Here is a 19,679-nt window from a genome sequence, read left to right as displayed (position 1 = left end):
TCCCACATTCATGAACACGTTCCTTCCCTCACTAGCAGCTACCTCACAGAATCCAAATTCAGCAGTATTGCACATTAAGCATGGAGGACAATTGTTCAGAGAGGGGGAATGTCATAAAGAAAGAAAAAACAGAAAAGGTCGAACAGAATCATGCAAACAGTGAACTCTTATTACGCTTCTACTGGGCTATACACTGTTTTCTAATAAGCCAGTTAAACCTTATACATCATAAGATACACTCAAACAGACCCTGGGCGAGTAGCAGAGGATATGAGCGATTCATCCCACATGACTGCTACCAGCAGAGGCCACTGTCTCATACAGTGACCCGAGGGAAGGAATGGACTCCGACCTCCATTCACGTTACACTACGTCACAATAAGCAAAATATACTTTTATTGATTGCTCTAATATTACTCCTAGAAGCATATATGCAGTTTCTAAAACATGCAGACAAAAATACTCTAAAAAGTGCTTTACAGCTTGACTCAAGCTCAGAGTAAACTTTTGTATTTTGTATTGTACACTTAAATTGTACAACTCGCTAAACAGGCAAAAATATTTGACACAAAAGACTGTCAAATCAAAAAGAGCTTGCTTAATGTTGCTTCAGATTCACTGTGCATTTGAAGATCATTTGGCATTTGAATTAGCTTTGGGTATGTGTAAAATCCTAAACCAAATTAAATGACTTAGAAAAACAGTCCAAACCGCTATAGGCTGAATATCGTTTTAAGCCTCAAGACAACACGCATACAATGATAAAACATGTTAAGAAATACAACCTATTGAATATCAACAAGATAATATCTCTTTAAGAGAGACTGGGCAATGCAATATGAAACGTACATGAAAAATATATATATATATTTCAGACATTTCAGACCATTCTACTATACGTAATAGTGTCAACATTTCTATAATATAAAGAAATTTCCGAAATACTGAGTAGGCCAAATATTTTCCAATCGCAAAGACTGGAAGGCTCTAGTGTCCATACCCTTCTTGATCTCACTATCCTCCCTCAAAAAACGGGGGAAAAAAACCCAAAAAACTAAACGACAAAGAATCAATAAGTATGAAATCAACATCATTCACAGAGGGTACTTATCATGGCAATGGTTTAAAAGCCCAAGTGCACTAAGTATAATAATACCACCAAGAGAAAATATATATATATATAAAAAAAAAAAAACATGAAACGTTTAACCAACGTGGGAGGTAGAAAGAATTACAGATTTCAAAAAGATTTGGCAGGGCAACTGCAGAGAATTTAAAAAAAAAAATCAAATGTAGCCTCTAACCTCATGTTTTTTTATATGGTAACCATACTTGTTTAAAAAAAGATCAGTACAGATCATCTAATTGTTTTTCGTTCATTACTTAAAGATATACAGACATGAAAATTTCATTCCAGCATAAAACACAACATGTGTACTTGACCAACATGTATCCAATCTTAAAAGAAAGGAAAAACAAAACAAAAACATTCATACCCCCTTTGAACCATAAAAATGAGGCACAAATAAGAACCATAATTACAATTAAGCAAATAAGGTGTTCGCTAGTCTCTTCATCCATATAAGGATGCCATAAAATCAAATACATTTCACTGGTCTTGATTAGAGAAGCAGCGAATACATAGCCTGGTCCTAACAGCCTCTGATGACTGATGGCACTTTCGCTGGAGCACAATATCAATCAGTAGTACCTATTTTCAAAGACAACATTCAGACTTTGATTCTGCCGGTACACGGCAGCTTTTAGGGACCAAGGTTAAGGCTATTAAGAACGAACCAGAAAACGGCTTGGAATAATGGAGTAAAAGTTCGGCATGGAAAAAAATGTAGACGTGTTAAAGGCAAAAAACAACTTCACTTTCAACTTTCAACAGATAACGTCACCTGCACCGCTGCTATTTGTTTATTAGAAGAAAGTGCTTTCATGCATGAGATGTAATTGCTTTCTATGGGGGATAATTCTAGAAAAAAGGGAAAGTCGAATAAAACAGACATGATAAGCAAGCGTAGCCTGATTATATGGTGCTTTTAAACTCTCCATCTCTCACTGACCCTGAGAAGCAATGAGAGAACTAAAATGGTTTTCCCGCAAAACGCTTCACGCCCACCTGAACGGGGGATTGTCAAGGGAAGTCTGTCCTGTGTAAGACCAAGGGCAGAATTTAAGTGCTTTTCGTTGTAAAACTGCATTATGGGACAACTGGCTTCAAATCCTACAAACCATTTGTCCTGTAATAGTAGTTTTGATATCAAGATTACATTACGTTGTCAATGTAGTGGATGTCTGAGATTCCAGTAACGACTTACAAGATCTGTACTCTAAAACTAGTTCCTGATATTTATTAACGTTTTAAATTTTATTCACAGTTTATTAAAGCTTTTTTTTCATCTTTTGCTGCTTTAAAAAAATTACTGTCACGTAAATCTATGGTACACGAAAATAAAATATATTTGTCCATATCATATATAGCTTGTATGCATGTATTTACAAACGGGTATCATCTGCATCCGTTTCCATCCCAATAGAGCTTTTCACTCGTGAAAAGGAACCTTTCTGTCGCTGCAGCTGAGGGATGAGGATGGTACATAAATATTCTGATAGATCTTCTGGGCCGCTTGGTGGAAAAGTGACTCACACTTTCCTATTAATAAACAGTCCTAGCAGGCTCTCAGACCACAGTTCTAACTCCTTTCTTTTAAGTGCTTCTCACATGGGCTGCAGCTTTACGTCTGGTTTCGTTTTTTCCTGTTCGAGTTCATTAGCCAGCCCTTGAAGATCTGGCAGGGTTCTACCAGTAGTAACTGGACAGCAGAGCGTGTGGTGGGAACGGCTCTCTGGGCAGAAGTGTGACATGGCCTGTCAGTTTCAATTACTCTTTCTGTTGTTGGTCCCACAGCCAAGGAAGCTGGTTCCAAGCAGGCCTTCTCACCCACAGAATGAGTCCTGCAGAAGTGGTGTCACCTCCATTCCAACCTCACCGGTGATGGCTGAGGCGAACGGGCTCAGCGGTGCAAACGCAGTTGACCTTCGAGACATTTTTGACGTGCTTTCACTTTCTTTGACAAATTGTACACTTCAGCTGGAGATTCTTGAACATCATTTGTCCACGGCATCCACTTCACTGGGTCAAAACAAGGTGCTCCAATAACAGGCCAATCAACTGAATCTCTACTAGTACAATTTCACAATACCAACACCATCGACCTCATGTGTTTGAAATGATGTGCAAACATGACATCTGTTGAAGTAATCTCTGATCTCAACTGATGCTCAAGTCTTTATCAGGACGTTTTCCATACTCATTATATTAGTCAGGCTTTGCGTAAATCCAGCACATCTGTCTTGCCCTTGTATCTCATTGATTTTGTTCCACATGTCTCACTTGTTGATTCTCAGCAGATTACTGGAACCCCATCCGTGTTGAATATCATTCCAGTGGTGGGTTCATAAGTCCCGGCCAGGTAGTAGAGATCTTCGCTGTCCTGGTACTTCTTAGTTTTAATCATCTGCTCATATTGCTCAAGGCTGACCACCAGACATTTATGAGAAATGGTTTGGACGTCATTCTCATCAATGTGAGAGGACTGGTACAGTGCCCGCTGAAAAGAGAAAGCAGAGTGATCTATTGAGTGTTTTCACCCAGACGAAGATGATCAAACCGTATATTTGATTGGTTTTCTTACCTCCATGAAATCTTTTCTCTGGTTGGAAGCCTGCAGAACAGCAGGAAGACTTTGGCCAGACATTTGATCCCAGTTCTGCCAAACAAAATTTGATTAGTTACAAACCCAGATAAATGTAAAAATGACAAACTGAAGTTCAAGCACAGTACTATATTACTATGCCCGCAAACCATTATTATTGTTTAGGAAAGGAAGATGAAAGTAACCTTTTTGTCATGAAGTTTCTTTCCAGGGTTGGTTTCCTCAGGATGGTAGAACCATTTGACTCGGACCACCATGTTGTTTCCCCAGGACTCCCACATGCTCTGGATGTGTCCAATAAATGGGAGGTTGGGTCGTCCAGCAGACAGGAACACAGCGCAGTCTCCAATACGGATCATTTCCTTCCCACGCATTATGGCTTTGTAGAAAAGTTTCTTTGCCTTCCCTTTCATACCTCGCCTCTGTCAGAAGGAAAAGCAAAAAGATGTTTCTCCGGCCACTTTTAGAGTTTTATTAAAATTAACAGATTTCCCATATTCGTGCACCCTACCAAATGAAGTATATTTCGAAAGGTCACGTATTTGGCTGTACACATACGCTAAATGTTTGTGTCAAAATTGAAGTATACTTAAGAATTTACACAATGCTATTAAACAACACATCATTTGATATGTGGTAGAAATGACACTGGTGGGAATTTCAGAAAGACAAAAAAATCCATGGCCTCACCTGAGTAGGCTTCCCAAACCACTTCCACAGCTGTCTGGCAGGAAGGAAAGCAGAGATCTTAGGCCTGTTCTCGACGGAGGGTAGCCGCTGTCTTTTTGCCAGTTCCTTAGTTGTTGGGAGGTGGATTCCCTCTCGTCTTTTGGGGCGACCAACACCCTGCTTCACCTTCTGCTCTCTCTGGGGCTTCTGCTGCTGAGTAGCAGATGTCGGCTCTTTCTGGAGCTTCTGGATACTGGCAGCAGGCCCTGTTTTCACCTTGGCCTTTTCGTCTTCCTCTTCTTGCGGAGGTGCATTTTCTGTGGCAGGGGATGGTTGAGAACCAGCAACCGGTTCTTCATCTGAGCTACAGGAGGATTCTTCATCGCTGGTGGTGGAGGATGATGATGATGAGGAGGAGGAGTGGGATCCAGCTGAGGATGAGGAACTGCTTGTGGATGAGCTGGAAGAGGTGGGACTTGATGCCCGCGAGCTATTGGAGCTGGTTGAGTCTTGCTTAGGCTTCTTTTCTTGCGAGGCCCCTCGCTCCTCCTCTCCGTCTGACTCAGAGCTGCTGCTGCTACTGCTACTGCAGTTGGGACACTCCAGTTCCTTCTTGTCCTTCTCCCCTGAGTTGCTAACCTTCATCAGACCTTCGCTGCCACTTCCCAGCTTACGAACGCTGTAGGTGGACACACTCTCTGCAGAAGGCGGCTCTGCCTCAACTGCCTTGCTTTTAACTTTCAGGGTTTTTTCAACAGTGGATATCGTAGTGTAGCTGACACCCATCACAGACTTATTTTCTCTTTTGGAGAGGTTCTGGCCCTCCATCATCATCAGGGCTTTGGTCTTTTTGGTTTTGGGTGACATGACTCCCTCATGGTCCAGCTTTATAAGGATCTCAGTCTGAGGTTGCTTGCGCTGCATTTTCACACCAAACCCAGATGCCTCCTCATCAGGCTTTCGCAAGCGTTTGACCGGCTTTCCTTTCCCAGTGGGACTCAGAGTCTCATTGTTGGATATAAAGGAGGCCAGAGAAGAGGAGGGCTCATTATAGAGATCCACGGACAGAACTTTTCCATAGAGTGGCTGCGAGTAGACAGACTGGGGCTGGGAACGCACTTTGGCTGGTGGCTTGATTCCTGTGGTTTTCTTCTGGCTTTCATTAGATACGGCAATGGACGGGCTGGCTGTGCCGACTTGCTTAATCTTTCTACCTGGCCGTGGGCCGCTTTTCTGGCTGGACAGGGGCCTCTCAGGGACCTGCGTCAAGGTTGGTGTTTCAGGCTTTTCATGCTCCTTTGGAGCGACTTCAGGCTCTGGAAAGCAGCACAGGAGGGAAGGTTTTAATATGCCAGACCAAAAACACACGTACCTCTATAAAAATGCTGGAAGGCTAAAAGCTGTTCCTGTTCTGACAGTAAGCTCTTTCCAAGGAAAAGAAAGTGATTTACTATCTATGAAACCACCAATCCAGTACACTTTTTGTAAAATCACTGCATTTCTCATTTCAGTAACACCAGTTCTGTCTGCTTGATGTTTAAGCAAAGCAATACATCACAGAAATATGCCTCTTCTATACCAGCCATAATGTAAATGATGGTAAATGTTTGTTTCTAAAGAAGTGGAAATTACCAGGCTTAGGTTTGGGTTTTCTTCCTCTGCCTTTGCTTTTTGGAGCCGACTCCTCTGTGTTTTTGGGTGGCATCTCTTTGCCATCAGGTACATCCTTACTGCACTTCCTTCCTCGCCTTTTGGTGCTGGCCACGAGGAGGGCAGGGGACGGTTCAGCACCTGTTCAGATAAATTCAGTGTAGAAAATATTATTAATAGACTTCAGGACATTTCTCTTTGACAACTGATAAAATAACAACAAATACCAAAACATTGGAAAATGTCCCATGTGCTTTTTAGATTTATATATTTTGAAAATGATCATACACAAACATTTTCACAGTCAAACACTTTAATATTTACCCAGTGCACTTAAATACTACACACAAACCTTCAAAAATCTTCAAAAAAGCAACCCCCTGGCAACTAGTAGAAAAACATATTTTACTGAATCCATCATCGAGCTTCAAGAGCAAAACCAAACAAAAATCCGTGGCTGCATGGACTCCAAATCAAACAGAGCCCATATGGACTGTTTACAAAACTTGGACATTCAGGTAACGACTCGTGCTCTTTCATGCCTTTTTTTTTACTCCCTGCTTAGCTGAATACTCACACTGAATCTTGTAGTCCGCCGGCAGCAGTCTAATATGAGAGAGAGGGATTCGGCCCGTGTCTCCATCGTCAAACTCCACTGTAATCAAATCGTCCACATCTTCCATGTCTGGACTCCCTGTGGACACATAACAGGGTTGACGACTGACGCAAAAGAACATGCATCACCTCAATTTACATTTCCACTGAGTGAAACAGCAAACACTGCTGCGCGAAAGGAGTGACCGCATATTTCTCAGTGGTGCAGCAGCGGCTGCAGGGATTCATACAGGGCCTTTTCATTCTCATTGGTTGACAGCGCCAGTAGCAGCGACCTCCCTTTAAGAGTTTCTTGACAAGCCTCCAGCTCCCTCCTTCCTCAGCAGGAGGGAAAATAAATAATAATAGAGCAGAGCTCTGCATGTAGCCAACCACACCATCCTTCATTCCCCGGCTCGGTTTATCTGGCAGTACTTATGGGCTTGGCTAAAAGATTTAGATTAAAGGAAACGAAACAACCCTGAAAGGTTCTCTTACTGCGCCTCTGTGCGGAGGACATTGGACATTTGTGCATATTTTTCCATTCGAAAGACGTAGATGCAGTGAAACGCATTAGTTAATAGTCTGTAATAGCCAGTGAAAGGAGCTCAATTAACCGGAAAAGGAAAGCTGTACCTCTGACAACCGTGCCAGGGTAGAGGCAACGGTACTGCTGGCTCCAGTAGGCTGCTATCCGGGTCCCCTGGGGAAGGTATCTGACAGAGGGGGGTTTCACATCAATAATCTGTAAAACAAAGGAAGTGTGGATCAGAGAGGATTATTAAATCAACACCTGTGTGCATTCAGATACTTCACGGCCATCTATCTTTCAGCATGAATAGCTAATGAATCATTTTCTGGCGAGGAAATATATATTTTGTGTATGTAATCCATCTTAGAGAGGCAGTAATGGCTAAGGTTGCTCTTGGCAGTGGTCCGCTTCTAACGGTACATTAGGAAGGAAAGGCGGTAGCTGCGAGAGCGTGTGTGCCTAAACCAACAGACAGAGGTACTGGAGCAAAACATGCCCTTAGCTTAATAGCAGGGGAAGGTGCTAAACAGCATCTATATTACAGCATGCCCCAGGCCTGTTAGCAGAGAGAGAGGAAACTGAGGAGTGCGCCCAAAGTAAAACACACAGGCCTGTTGTGGTGAGCCGTAACGTGTATGTGAGCCAACTAAACGGTGTAAGGCAGTGCGGTGTACTGACCGCCTCCTGTAGCAGCTGCTCCAGGCAGTAGATATGTGGCCTGTTCCCCCTCTCGCCCTCCACCACCACGCTGTATCTGTAAGACAGGTCACAGTCATGAGCACAAAACTAAAATCTAGGGACTGCACATCCTGATGTCAGGGTATAACTAACATCAAAATGAAATTTGTAACCCATTTTACTTCCATAATGTGAGATATAGGTCCATACTTTATTTCATTCATCAGGAAATTATTAGAAGGTGAAAAGTGATCGTCCCATAACGCAAAATAGTTTTCACATGGTTTTGGAGGGACTACTCCCTTCCTGAAACACTGCCACCATTAATTTTAATATTAAATGTTATTTGGCATTAAATTACAACATTAGGAGCAAGTAGCGAATTGTGATGTCTATCTGAGTCTCAACAAATTAATAAGGGGGAAAGATTGGGACTTGGTTCTATCTATCGGTTGTCGAATGGAATTAAGCAGATCTAAATGTGAACTTGTATCCCCGGTTTCACAGACCAGTCTTAAGTCTAGTCCCGGACTAAAATGCATGCTTGAGCCATTTTAAAAGAAAGCAAACTTGCTCTGATGTACCTTCAAATATGCCCATGCCATTGTTATGTTTCAAGATGCACATCAGTTATGTAATGCACGTTTAACAAAGCTACTAATTGAACTTGGGTTTAATCCTGGTTTAATCTAAACCTTGTCTACAAAACTAGACTGTACTCATTTTGTTTAAAGAGACAAAATTATTGGAGAAGTCATGAACAAGTCACCAGAGAGAAGTCTGTTATGTCACCAGACAAATGTAAAAATTGAAACATGAAATTGAATGCTGATATTAAATATCTGCAATATTTTAGAGAGACTGCATTAACCAAAACTAAAGACAAAAGTAATTGCTGAAGTTAACATAGGCTTCAACATCCCTAGCTGATATCTGCAAGAAGGAAAAGCCAAGCAAGCTATTACAACGTGATGAAAGATTAAGAAGACAACTGTTTGTATTCTTTAGTATAACACAAAGATGAATCACTAACTAATTAAATGTGTAATAATGAAGAAAAACGGGGTCAATTTGTCTATACCCAGAGCATAATGGGTAATGGCTGTCTAAAATTATACAGTACTGGATATAGCCAACTAAAACCCAGGGAAAAACATATTTTGAATTTCTTTTTGACATTGTAAGTTTATTTATTTTTGAAATATATTCATTTTATTCATATGATATGCCACGTATGAGGACACCAGGCCAAAAAAAAAAAAAAAAAAAGACATGAAATTACATGTATTGGCAAAAACAATGGGATTTTTTATTTTAGGTTTCAGGATAAAATAAAATAAAATTAAAAAATAAATAAATAAATATATATATATATATATATATATATATATATATATATATATATATATATATATATATATATATATATATATATATAATAATTTGCATATTAATGCATTCTTGGAGCAACAATTTTCATAATAGCTAATATTTAATAGGAATATATTTATATATATATATTTATTTATTTATTTATATATTTATATATATATATTTAAAGATGATTCTCAAATATATATATATATATATATATATATATATATATATATATATATATATATATATATATATATATATATATATATATATATATATATATATATAATAATTTGCATATTAATGCATTCTTGGAGCAACAATTTTCATAATAGCTAATATTTAATAGGAACATTAATATGTAATTTAATTTCCTATTTACTTATAGTGTCTCCTAAAATGCCTGATACAATATAATATACCAATAAACCAATACATTTAATAAAACAATATATTTGTTTTGGGCCAATACAAATTTTAACAATGAATTTTTGGCCGAAATAAAGTGCTTTTAGGTAGGTTTTACAGTTTCCAGGTACAGAAATAAAAAAGTACAAATTAAATGCATATTATTACATTGAGACATAGCTAAATTTTACTGTACAACATTAATAAATTCTGTCACAATTACTTTGTTAAACTAAACTCTTCTATTTTGATGGATTGCCGTGAAGACATTCAAGTTTTTGTGTGAGTTCATGTATATGACGATAGATTTTGTCGAAGGAAACTGTAAAATGCTCATGAATTGATGGGGTTCATGCATTCATGTCCTCATTTAGAGGTGGCAGAGGCTGAAAAACAACAGTTTCAGTGTATGTGACTGAGGTAAATGAAACCATGCATCTGCGATATTCATTCACACAGAAACATGAACGATTCATATTTAAACAGTCATTTTGCAACTTAATATTCATATTGATTTAAGTGTACTGACCTACATTTTATTTATTCACCAAACCTCTGCCAAATTCCGTGACATTCCGCGTTATGCAGTAAATAACGGTTTTATGACTTTTTCTTGGCTTTTTGTTGTTTTAGTAACATTAAAACACATACATCAGCACAGCAGGAAAATTACATCATAAGCTTGGATTATACAGCAGACATTACACAGCTCAGTGCCTTCATGCAGTTCAATAATAAACCATCGGTTTGTTATATCTGCCTTTATCATGCTATAGCCGATATGCCGATGGTTGTAAACTAATCAAAAATCAGCCAATAAATATTGGCGGCCAATATATTGGTGCATCTCTATTAGAAGCCACATAACATTTTCCTGAGATGCTGTTTTAAAACAAATTATTAGAAAATTTGTCTGATTTAAAATGATAAATTACAAAATATTACAATATTCCATAAGAGCTAAATTTGATCATTCAGTCATTTTTAAAGACCAAGGAGAAGTTGTCCTGATGAAAAAAAAAAGGCATCTCTGGAAAGCTCTGAATGTGCTCTTTACAGGACAAGCCCAAGAGCATGGAGAGAGCTCTTTTGAGAAACACACTGAGATTTGAACCAGCCTTTAATTCACAATGCTCAAAGAGTTTGGCTCTCTTCCATCTACCCTCCCCTCTTTATTCAAAAGCAACCCTCAGGGACAACATTTGGAGGGGCTTGCCCTGTAAAAAAAAAAAAAAACGTCCTTGTCTGATAAATGTATAGCTCTGCTGTGTTTTTATTGTCTTTACTGTCAGAAGTCAGAGCAGTGGGAATATGCTAGATAAGTCAAAGAGTTTCTTGATGCATCACATGTGAAAGCCAAAATGGAAAAAAAAAGAATAAAAACAGGCAGACCTGGCTAAGTCAGTGTGTAGGCTGAGCACAATCCAAACATAGGTTTCTCTCTTCCAGATCTGGAATATTATTTCTGGAAGTTGGCTGGTTTTACCTTTGAACAATTTGCAACGCCCACTTCCAGCTCAAAAAAAATAGTTTCCACTGCCAAAGTGAACCAACAAACATATCAATATTGAAAAAAGGAAGCCATCAGAGTTATTGGCTTTCGGAAAAAGAAAGAAACAACAACCATCTTTTTAAAGTGCAGGTCACTCTATTATTGGATGCGAGTACATGGGCCTTATAAATCAGCATGGGTGCATACATGTGTGACGTGCAAGATATGGCTTCCGAGTAAAAAAAAAAAAAAAGGATGTTTGGCCTCTGTTCATTTGGATTCATGAGGGTGCCTGCAGTTCAAGCATGGACCCAGAGCCAGGCTTCAGAGGTGTCCATCACCGAGTGGCAGCCTTATTACTGTGACATGGACCTGGGAGGTGATGTGGGACAGCCTCCCCCAGATCACTTCCTCCTGGATCTGGCCTGAGGGGGAGGACTCTTCTGGCCAAACCTGATTGGTTCTGTCTGCAAAGCCTGGGATAAATTCACACCAGCTGCCTCAGGGGGGAGAAAGATTGACCGGCCGAGCAGGGTTAAATATCTGTCATGTTTGTGGATGGCTTGCCTGATGTGGGCTTGGGACATGGGAAGGGTCGCCATAAAATTTGTTTTTGTTTGTTAAGTGGAAGGGAAGGTATTCGGTAGTAAAGGTCAGAATGAAGTAATTTGTCATTGTAATAAAATGTCCTTTGGGAAATACTTGCTTCTGACTGGTCATTCTGCAGTCAAATATTTTTGTATAATGACCGCAACTGAAATTTAAAGGAACTGATTTCCTAAATAACTAGTGTCACGTGTCTTATTTCTCCACTGTCTCTTTCTTCTCACATAATAAAAATAATTTTAGCTCAGATAAATTCTTCACATCTATTGATTTATTTTAGATGTAGCCTTGTCCTGGTCGGCCTGTGTGGAAATGGCACTTGATTCCCACACACTTCGAAAACATCACTTCATATAAATAAATACTTAATCATTTCAACAGAACAGCATAAAAAGGAGGAGGTTTAAAAATTTATGTTTACATTTCATTGGGAAAAGCACTCAAAAGTATACCACAAAAAATATTTCTCTCTCAGTATTTCCCACTTGTTTTCCACTACAAATATTTAAACATTCTCAAATCAAGATATGTATACTTGAGAAGCAAAATTACTTAATATATAAAGTTTTGTTTACTGAAAAAATGATCAAAATGAAGTAAGATTATGCTTAAAAACAAGATAGAATATTTATGTTGGATGTGTGGGGTGAAGAAAAAAAAAATCCTGTTTTCCCTTTAAATTCAATTTAAAACCTTAAGTACCTCACTGACATATTTTTCTTGGTAAGCAAAAAATCAGTTTTTTTTTTTTTTAGATGATTTTAAATGGAAAACAAAACTAAAATAGGCTAAAAGCAAGTCTAAAATACTAAGCAAGAAATAATTTTTTTAAAAATTGCAATTATCATTGTATTTCTCTCCGAGATGGCATTGAGAAATCTTTTTTTTGAGATAAGAAAAAAAAAACGGGAAAAAAAACATTTCTCCCATCTATACATCTCTAAAACAATTAAATGTCGAGCCAGTGAAGGATGGAGTGAAAGCTTCAATTAGTTTTCCATTATCTATAAATAATGGGCCTGTGCCATTAGCATGGTCTTCACGTCGGAAAGTGTGACAATGGCTTTGCCAAAGGACTTTTCTGAGCAGAACACAGGCTTCATGAAAGCCGAGGCTCAGGCTGAGAACAGACACTTTTCCTTACCCTAGATTTCAGTTCCAATTCGACACCGGCTGTGTGAGTTATTGACTGCACAATTAACCAGCCTGCTCTCGTGGACTGCAAGTATGCTCATGCCTGCAGAAGCCCAGGCTCTCCACGACGGGCTCAGTTAATGAAGACAGGCGAGGCATATAAACAGCGGCCGTGGCTACGATGGCGGCATATAAACATCCGAGTGCCCAAGCACGGATTTTCAATCTCTGGATGCGTCTAAGGTGTTGTGTAGCACAAGCCGTCACAGAATTACATTTCCAGAGGGCAGGGTGGACAACAAGCGATCTGTTGAAGTCAAGCCCTCCGCACTAGCGCCTGCTCTCATCATATTAAATCCTCTAGCAACCAGTTCTCACCGTCACACTGAACTACCTGCTTTGAAGAGCTGCAGTAACACAGTCCTGCACAAAGGCACCTTCCTTTCCTTGGCTGGAACGGGCTATTTTTAGTACAAGATGCACATGCGGAGCGAGCGACAGAGGGAGAGATATTTCACTGCCAAAATATGACAAACATATCTCATTATGCAATGCAAATGTGCTGCAAATGAACAGATAAAATTGCCACCTTTTTTCCCTCTTAATTTAGGAATACGTGTTTCGTATAAAACTGGACCTAGCATCCAGATTGCCAGCATGCTGCCTGACCTCTGGCTCTCAGAACACTGGAATTTGGGAGAAGGACTGTGAAGGGAGTCTGAAGGATGGCTGCTCCTCTCTCGGACTGATAAGAGGAAAATGTGATTTTGTGCTGAATGCTAAACACAGTCATTGAGCAACCGTGGGCCACTGCTCTAATGAAACTAAAATGGAGGACAACACATTTCACAGGGGGCAGAAACACAACCCCTCTCATTAAAGATCCCCCTACCAGATGCTATACCAGTTTGATTTTTTTTAAAATAAAATTAGGATCATCCTTTATAAGGATGACTTTGAGGAGAACTCTCTCGCCCCTCAATGGTCTGAAACATGTTCATCCAAGTGGATAATAGGCCATAGGAGACTACAGAAAGCATACAAAGTCCAAACAAAACTGCCCATTTCTGTCATAGCCTCCCTCAAGACAATTCACACCCCTTCTGTTTCCTGACCAAACAAAAGGTTGCACTTCCAAATTTTTCCATGGAGAACTCTGAACTGGACCTTAAAATAGGAAAACCTTGGCAATAATTCACTCCCTGTAACACTAAGAGGCTCGGTAAAAAGAATCTGTAAATGGGCAGGGATCTACAGCTAAATAGAGCACAGGATAGACGGCCAAATTTAAAGCGACCTTGGTTCTAAGCCTTCAAACCACCCAGCTCTTTCCCATAAAGTACTGAGGATTATGCAAATCAAATAACCATAAGATTTTGCATCTCTGTAATGTACTTTTAAACAATAAAAAAACTGCTAATTTTAATTTTTAATGCGTATTATGAATTTAAGTAGGTAGAAAGCTAAATAATTTGCCTAGCTAGCTTTACTGTGAGTTTCTCTGATTGGTGAACTCACTTCAGAATTGATAAAGCTGCAATGGATTTGTCAAGTAAATATTTTATTTGTATTTTTTTATTACTGGTATTTGGTGTACAGATGAATGCACCCTTGTTTACATAGCACGATTGTTCACTCATTCTGCCATACTATGTGTTGCAATTTCTCCCATTGTCCCTAACAAGTCCAGCCTTGTAAATAAAAAGAGACAATCGCCAATTGGTAAAATCATTACATCACTCCCGCTGCTGTTAGAAGCTCTGGTTTTCATAGAAATGGTTTCCTAAACATTCACTTAGCACTGCACATGAGCATTGTCTTTACCAATGTGAAATACACACTTTTCAAAAGATTTGAGGATAACAAACAACATTGATGGGACTGATTTCAAATCCATCATTTAAATGTGAATGTGGCAAGCAGTTTGAGAGACTTCTGCATTTTCTCATTTAGGTAAATAATTTGGTTTTTGCCTGCAATTTAAAAAAAAAAAAAGCTATTGCAGCTATTGCTATAGTAACTCTTAATAAGGCAAACAAAATGGAAGACACAGTAGAGGGTATAAAGAGAATGAAAACAGTTCGGACAGGGGGTCTCTTACATATCAGGTGAGTGAACCGTGCTGACGTGGCCGGCATACAGGAGTTTGTCATCCATAGGGATGAGGACCCGTAATCCATCCTGCAGTTCATCTTTGTTAATGACACAGTTCCGAGGGGCTGGGGGAAAAACAGAACAGAGAACGATGAGTAGTGCTAAAGAGAGAGACATGTCAAAACTTGTGCTCATAAAGTGAGAAATTTCATCGCCACCTTAAAGCTGCAAATGTTAGAGAAAATAGCTGTTTTCCAAAACCCAGGAAGCTGCTTATGGATGCAGCATTTTAATGCGAAGACTGCTCCCAAAGGTAACCTAATTATGCTGCTTTCCAAGATACCTCATTTTAGCCAAATTCTAAGACAGCATCATGCGTCAAACGTGTAGAAGTTAATCCCAGAATGTACAGCGACAAGGTCTGTGAAAAAAATCCCAATATGAACGTCAATTATAAATATACTTCTAAAAAGGAAATCTCGAAGAAGGCAAAACCAGAACACAGCTGCAGTATAGGTCATAAACCCCACCCTCTAAATGTAATCGAATGGGACATGAGCCAAAACTGGGGGGAAAAAAATTCACTTTAAACAATTCTTTTCCAAAGAGTGATTCTGTAATTTTAGGTAGTTATCATGCAGACATACATAATACCCAAGTGTTCAACTAAGTGTTCATTTTTCAGTTTGGTTTAAGTTAGATATTTAATGCAATAAAAACAGTGTAACGTCATTATTGACAGCTGTGTCTGCAAATATGGAAGTGTGGGTTGGCCCTTGATATCACAGTTTCAATACTGTGCAGACTTAGGCTCTGAACGGCGCAAATTGTCAATTACCGCTACTGGGATATTTTGGCTTCATTTTTCCTGAAATGGAAGTAAGCTGAGATGCGATGTCCACCTTTTTTTCTGTCAATGTAGAACATTCCAAATTGGTCACTTATGAAGTTTCATCGCAGTTACAACTGTAGATAGCAAGCAGCTCACATGGTTTTAAAACGGTTCTAATGCGTGCAACACCTCTCAGTTCGTCCCATTAACGTATGAATGCAATCAGGCCGAATCAATTTTCTGATTTTTAATGCTGGATTAAGATAAGATATGCTGTGAAATGATCTCTCCCTCACGTCATTCAAAAGACATTCACTTTTAATTGCATTCATGGCCAAGAAAATGAAGTCTGATTTAGTCATAAAACAGCAATTATAAATGGGGAGGCAATGAAGGAAAAGAGCTCCGCAGCCTTGATGACAAGAGGGAATGAGAAAAGAGTCTCACCAGGGGTGCAGGGTCTTTCGGGCTGAGCGCTCACAGGGGGATTCTCATCCTCTGAGAAGCTGCTGTCCTGGTTGGGCTCAAAGTCCTCATCAGCAGCCATACTTTCCATCAGTTTACTGACAGCTCCGCCCTTCCCTCGAGCCTGCTGGGGGAATTCAAGCACATTTTGCCCCAATTCCTGTGACAATATGAAATATTGAACACTGAGCCATTGTTGGTTCAGTTCTAAAGATGAGACCCATGTGCTTACTAGAGGAGAATTGATTCAGTAAAACCCATTTAGATGACTGACAAGCTCGGCACACGAGATGTAGGATTTCTTGATTTCGAATGCGGCAAATACCCAGAGGAGTTCCCGAGCTTCTGCACTGTGCATTATAACATGAGATTTATACATACAATGACAAAATAGCAGCGGTGGAGTTTTAAAACGCAGTGGAGATTTATCTTGCGGAAAAAATAATGTATATAAGGGGCGGAGAAATGGATGGAGCGAGATGTCGTTTGGTTAATTTCGCGGCTTTCCCGCTGAGTGTGCAGTCTAATTAGGCTTGCTCTACTGCACTCTCTCTCCCTCTCCCTCTCCTTCCCCCTCTCACCTCCTTCCCTTTGGTCATGGTGGGTACTGAGAGCAGGCCTATACAGACTGGGACAGGAGCAGAAAGGGGCGGCTCATTTAAATGCAAGGCTTCTCCCAACAGGCCTTGAGGCTGCCAGGTAAAATTATTCCAATCCCTTTCAGTGTTTCTCCTTATCGTCACAGTGTAGAACAAAATGGCTGCTCAACACTAGATCTGTTTGAAATATTTATTATCTGACATGCTAATAATGTGAGTTAATGCACAGTGCATCATGATTTTTATGTAACTAAATAATTATATTTATACTATATTCATTATATATAATAATTATATTTATTCTTTTTCGAATTATTTTCCCAGTTGACGTCGATAGATCTTGGAATTTACTCTATCAATGTAACAGTTTCATTTCTATTTATCTGCCAGAATATTGTAAAATATAGGTCTATGTATCACTAATTAGCATCGCAACGTCAGCTGAGTTAGGCAATAGTTACCTCTCTGGCTTTGGGCTTAACCTTGCTCTTGCGACCTGGGCTGACAGGCAGAGCTCCGGCATTTTCCGAGGGTGTGCTGGAAAGCTGGGGTGGGGGCAGACACAAGGGGGTCTCCTTAATCCTCTTCTTCTGGAACATTCACACCAGATGCAAAGACAAAACATCAGCATGGACAAGGGTAGAAGCCTCATACAAATGCATGACACAACCGGGCTCAGTTCTCCCAGACATTACAGCCATTCAACAACATTGGATAGACAAGTAAAAATTAATAAGCAGTCATGTACTAAACACTATAAAAAAACAAACAAACAATAGAGGATTCAGAGGGAGGAACGGTGATTGCTGGTAATTGTCGCCTGGCAAGCAGCAGCCAGCTATCCTTTTGTGTCCAACAACATGACACTCACAGCGGGAGGCTTTCTTGTCCGACAAATGTGGCAGGACACCAGCTGGTATCAAGCGCCCTCGTCGTTTCGTTGGGGCTGGCACAGAGGACTCAATCTACATCAATAAAACAAGGGCTTACCTTGTTGAGGTCTTTCACCTCCTTGGCTTTGGCCAGCTCCTTGGGGCTCTGTGGAGACGCTTTGGGGCCACGGGCAGATTTGGGAGTGAGTGGAAGAGTTTTGCCAGATGGGGAAATGGGGGTGGCTTGGGCAGCATCGTGGAGAAAGATGCGTTCACTCCTGCGCCGCGTCCACTGTTCGTCTTCGCTCCCGTCAGCAGTAAGGTCGAAACTGAACTCCCGGGGAGACTTGGGTTTCTTGGGTTTGCGTCCACGCTTGCTGGGGCTGGATTCTTCACGCATGATGCTCGCAGGAGGCAGGAGAGGGAGCTCAGGAGCCGACCGCTTGCCGTGTAACAGGGACGGAAACTTCTTTCTCATTTTAACGTCGCTCTCCGAATCCGTAAACTCAAACTCTGTACCTACAATCCAGAAGATACAACCTTCAGTTATTACTAAAGCATGTAAATAAAGTGTACTCACACAAACACAAAGTGACTTCTATGAAAAACACAACAGTAATGTAAATATACAAGACCATCTATAATTTAAACCATCTACATGTGGTCAACTCATTTGCCAATGAAGAATGACAATATAATGTGCACATGTAAAAAATAAACAGGGCCAGATGTGGGAGCAGAATTAAGTCCGAACACTGTTGCAGGGCCTTGGAATAGTTAATGAAGGAGGCTGTTGGTCTCCGCTGGCAGGCTTGTCGCGTGCGCTGCTGGGTACCCGCTCAGGATCACAGCCCAACCTCATCAAAGCAAGGCCTGTCAGCATCACATTCTCAGCGAGTGCAAGCGGCACAGCAAACGCACACAAATATGGCTAGGGGATAATGACACTCCATTCTCAAGGTGAGGCTCAACTGATGGGTGTCTATATTGAATAACACCCCTACTGAGTGACTGCTCCAAGCACAATGTGTTTTCATCTGCCAGCACCTTTCAATTCCCTCCCTCGCCAGTGCACATGCACGACACAGCTCAACAAAAGACAGCCAATAACAATGCATCACCTTGTCACCTGGGAATTCAAGTCCCAGCAGGCTTCGAAAAGCAGCTGATGTCACAGAGAGATTACAGATGAATCTAAGAGTGCAGAAAAAGATGCAATCCATTCAGTAAGAGCACTTCCTTACCCAGTAGACTCTGCCGTTCCACTTTCTTCTTGGCTTTCTGTTTAGCCTCCAGTTGGACAATGGAGAGAGGACTGGTGACAATGGGGCTCGGGATAGCGCTGGCGGCAAAGCGGGCCAAAAGACCCAGCCCACTCTCTTCTACAGATGACGAACACAGGCCATCACTTTCATCAAGCTCATAATCATACCCGTCTTCATCACCGTCGTCGTCGTCGTCGTCGTCATCCTCCTCGTAATCATCCGGCTCAGTGAAATACTCTGGTAACAACGTGAAGACAAATCATTTAGGTTGTTTGACAAAATATGAGGTTCAGAAATTAATGAAGATGAAGCCTGTGACACGACCCATTATTTGAAGCAGGATTTTTTCAACTCCAGTCTAGGGAGACCAGTGTCATAGTTTAGCTTACCAAAACAAACTAATAAAAGGCATTCAGGACTTGTACATGACACTCTTAAAATAAACATTCCAAAGTTTAGTTTTTGTAGTGATGCCGTTGTTGTCTTAGTGTGAAGGACATTTTAAAAATCTATAGATCTTATAAAGTACCTTTTTAAGCATTGGAAAGGTTCCATGGATGTGAAGGTTTCTACATGGAACCACAGATGCCAATAGAGAACCTTTATTTTAAAGATTGTACAGAGCAGTGGGCTAAATTAGGAATGATTCTTAAATCTGCAGGACACTGGCCCTCCAGGACTGGAGTT

The 19,679-nt window shown here is 40.3% G+C and overlaps 1 protein-coding gene across 5 annotated transcripts in view; it reads right to left on the bottom strand.

The window, feature by feature from the left end:
- Positions 1 to 527: 527 nt before the first annotated feature.
- The window catches only part of tnrc18 (trinucleotide repeat containing 18), a 63,705-nt gene continuing 44,553 nt past the window's right edge, over positions 528 to 19,679 (bottom strand). For 3 of the 5 annotated variants that reach the window (XM_067419791.1, XM_067419785.1, XM_067419811.1), the window contains exons 18-30: positions 18,972 to 19,229; positions 17,846 to 18,246; positions 17,317 to 17,445; positions 16,239 to 16,383; positions 14,967 to 15,084; positions 7,849 to 7,924; positions 7,275 to 7,383; positions 6,622 to 6,738; positions 6,027 to 6,185; positions 4,416 to 5,710; positions 3,911 to 4,147; positions 3,705 to 3,779; positions 528 to 3,620 (exon numbers count right to left, since the gene is read on the bottom strand). In XM_067419791.1, the coding sequence (XP_067275892.1) occupies positions 3,414 to 3,620; positions 3,705 to 3,779; positions 3,911 to 4,147; positions 4,416 to 5,710; positions 6,027 to 6,185; positions 6,622 to 6,738; positions 7,275 to 7,383; positions 7,849 to 7,924; positions 14,967 to 15,084; positions 16,239 to 16,383; positions 17,317 to 17,445; positions 17,846 to 18,246; positions 18,972 to 19,229 (3,326 nt within the window). In that variant the 3' untranslated portion in view covers positions 528 to 3,413. The remainder of the gene's footprint in view (positions 3,621 to 3,704; positions 3,780 to 3,910; positions 4,148 to 4,415; positions 5,711 to 6,026; positions 6,186 to 6,621; positions 6,739 to 7,274; positions 7,384 to 7,848; positions 7,925 to 14,966; positions 15,085 to 16,238; positions 16,384 to 17,316; positions 17,446 to 17,845; positions 18,247 to 18,971; positions 19,230 to 19,679) is intronic. The other 2 variants (XM_067419798.1, XM_067419806.1) reach the window with 2 other exon arrangements.

The sequence above is a fragment of the Pseudorasbora parva genome, chromosome 2 (assembly GCF_024679245.1).
Source record: "Pseudorasbora parva isolate DD20220531a chromosome 2, ASM2467924v1, whole genome shotgun sequence".
Lineage (NCBI taxonomy): Eukaryota > Metazoa > Chordata > Actinopteri > Cypriniformes > Gobionidae > Pseudorasbora > Pseudorasbora parva.
This window is presented reverse-complemented; position numbering and strand designations above follow the sequence as displayed.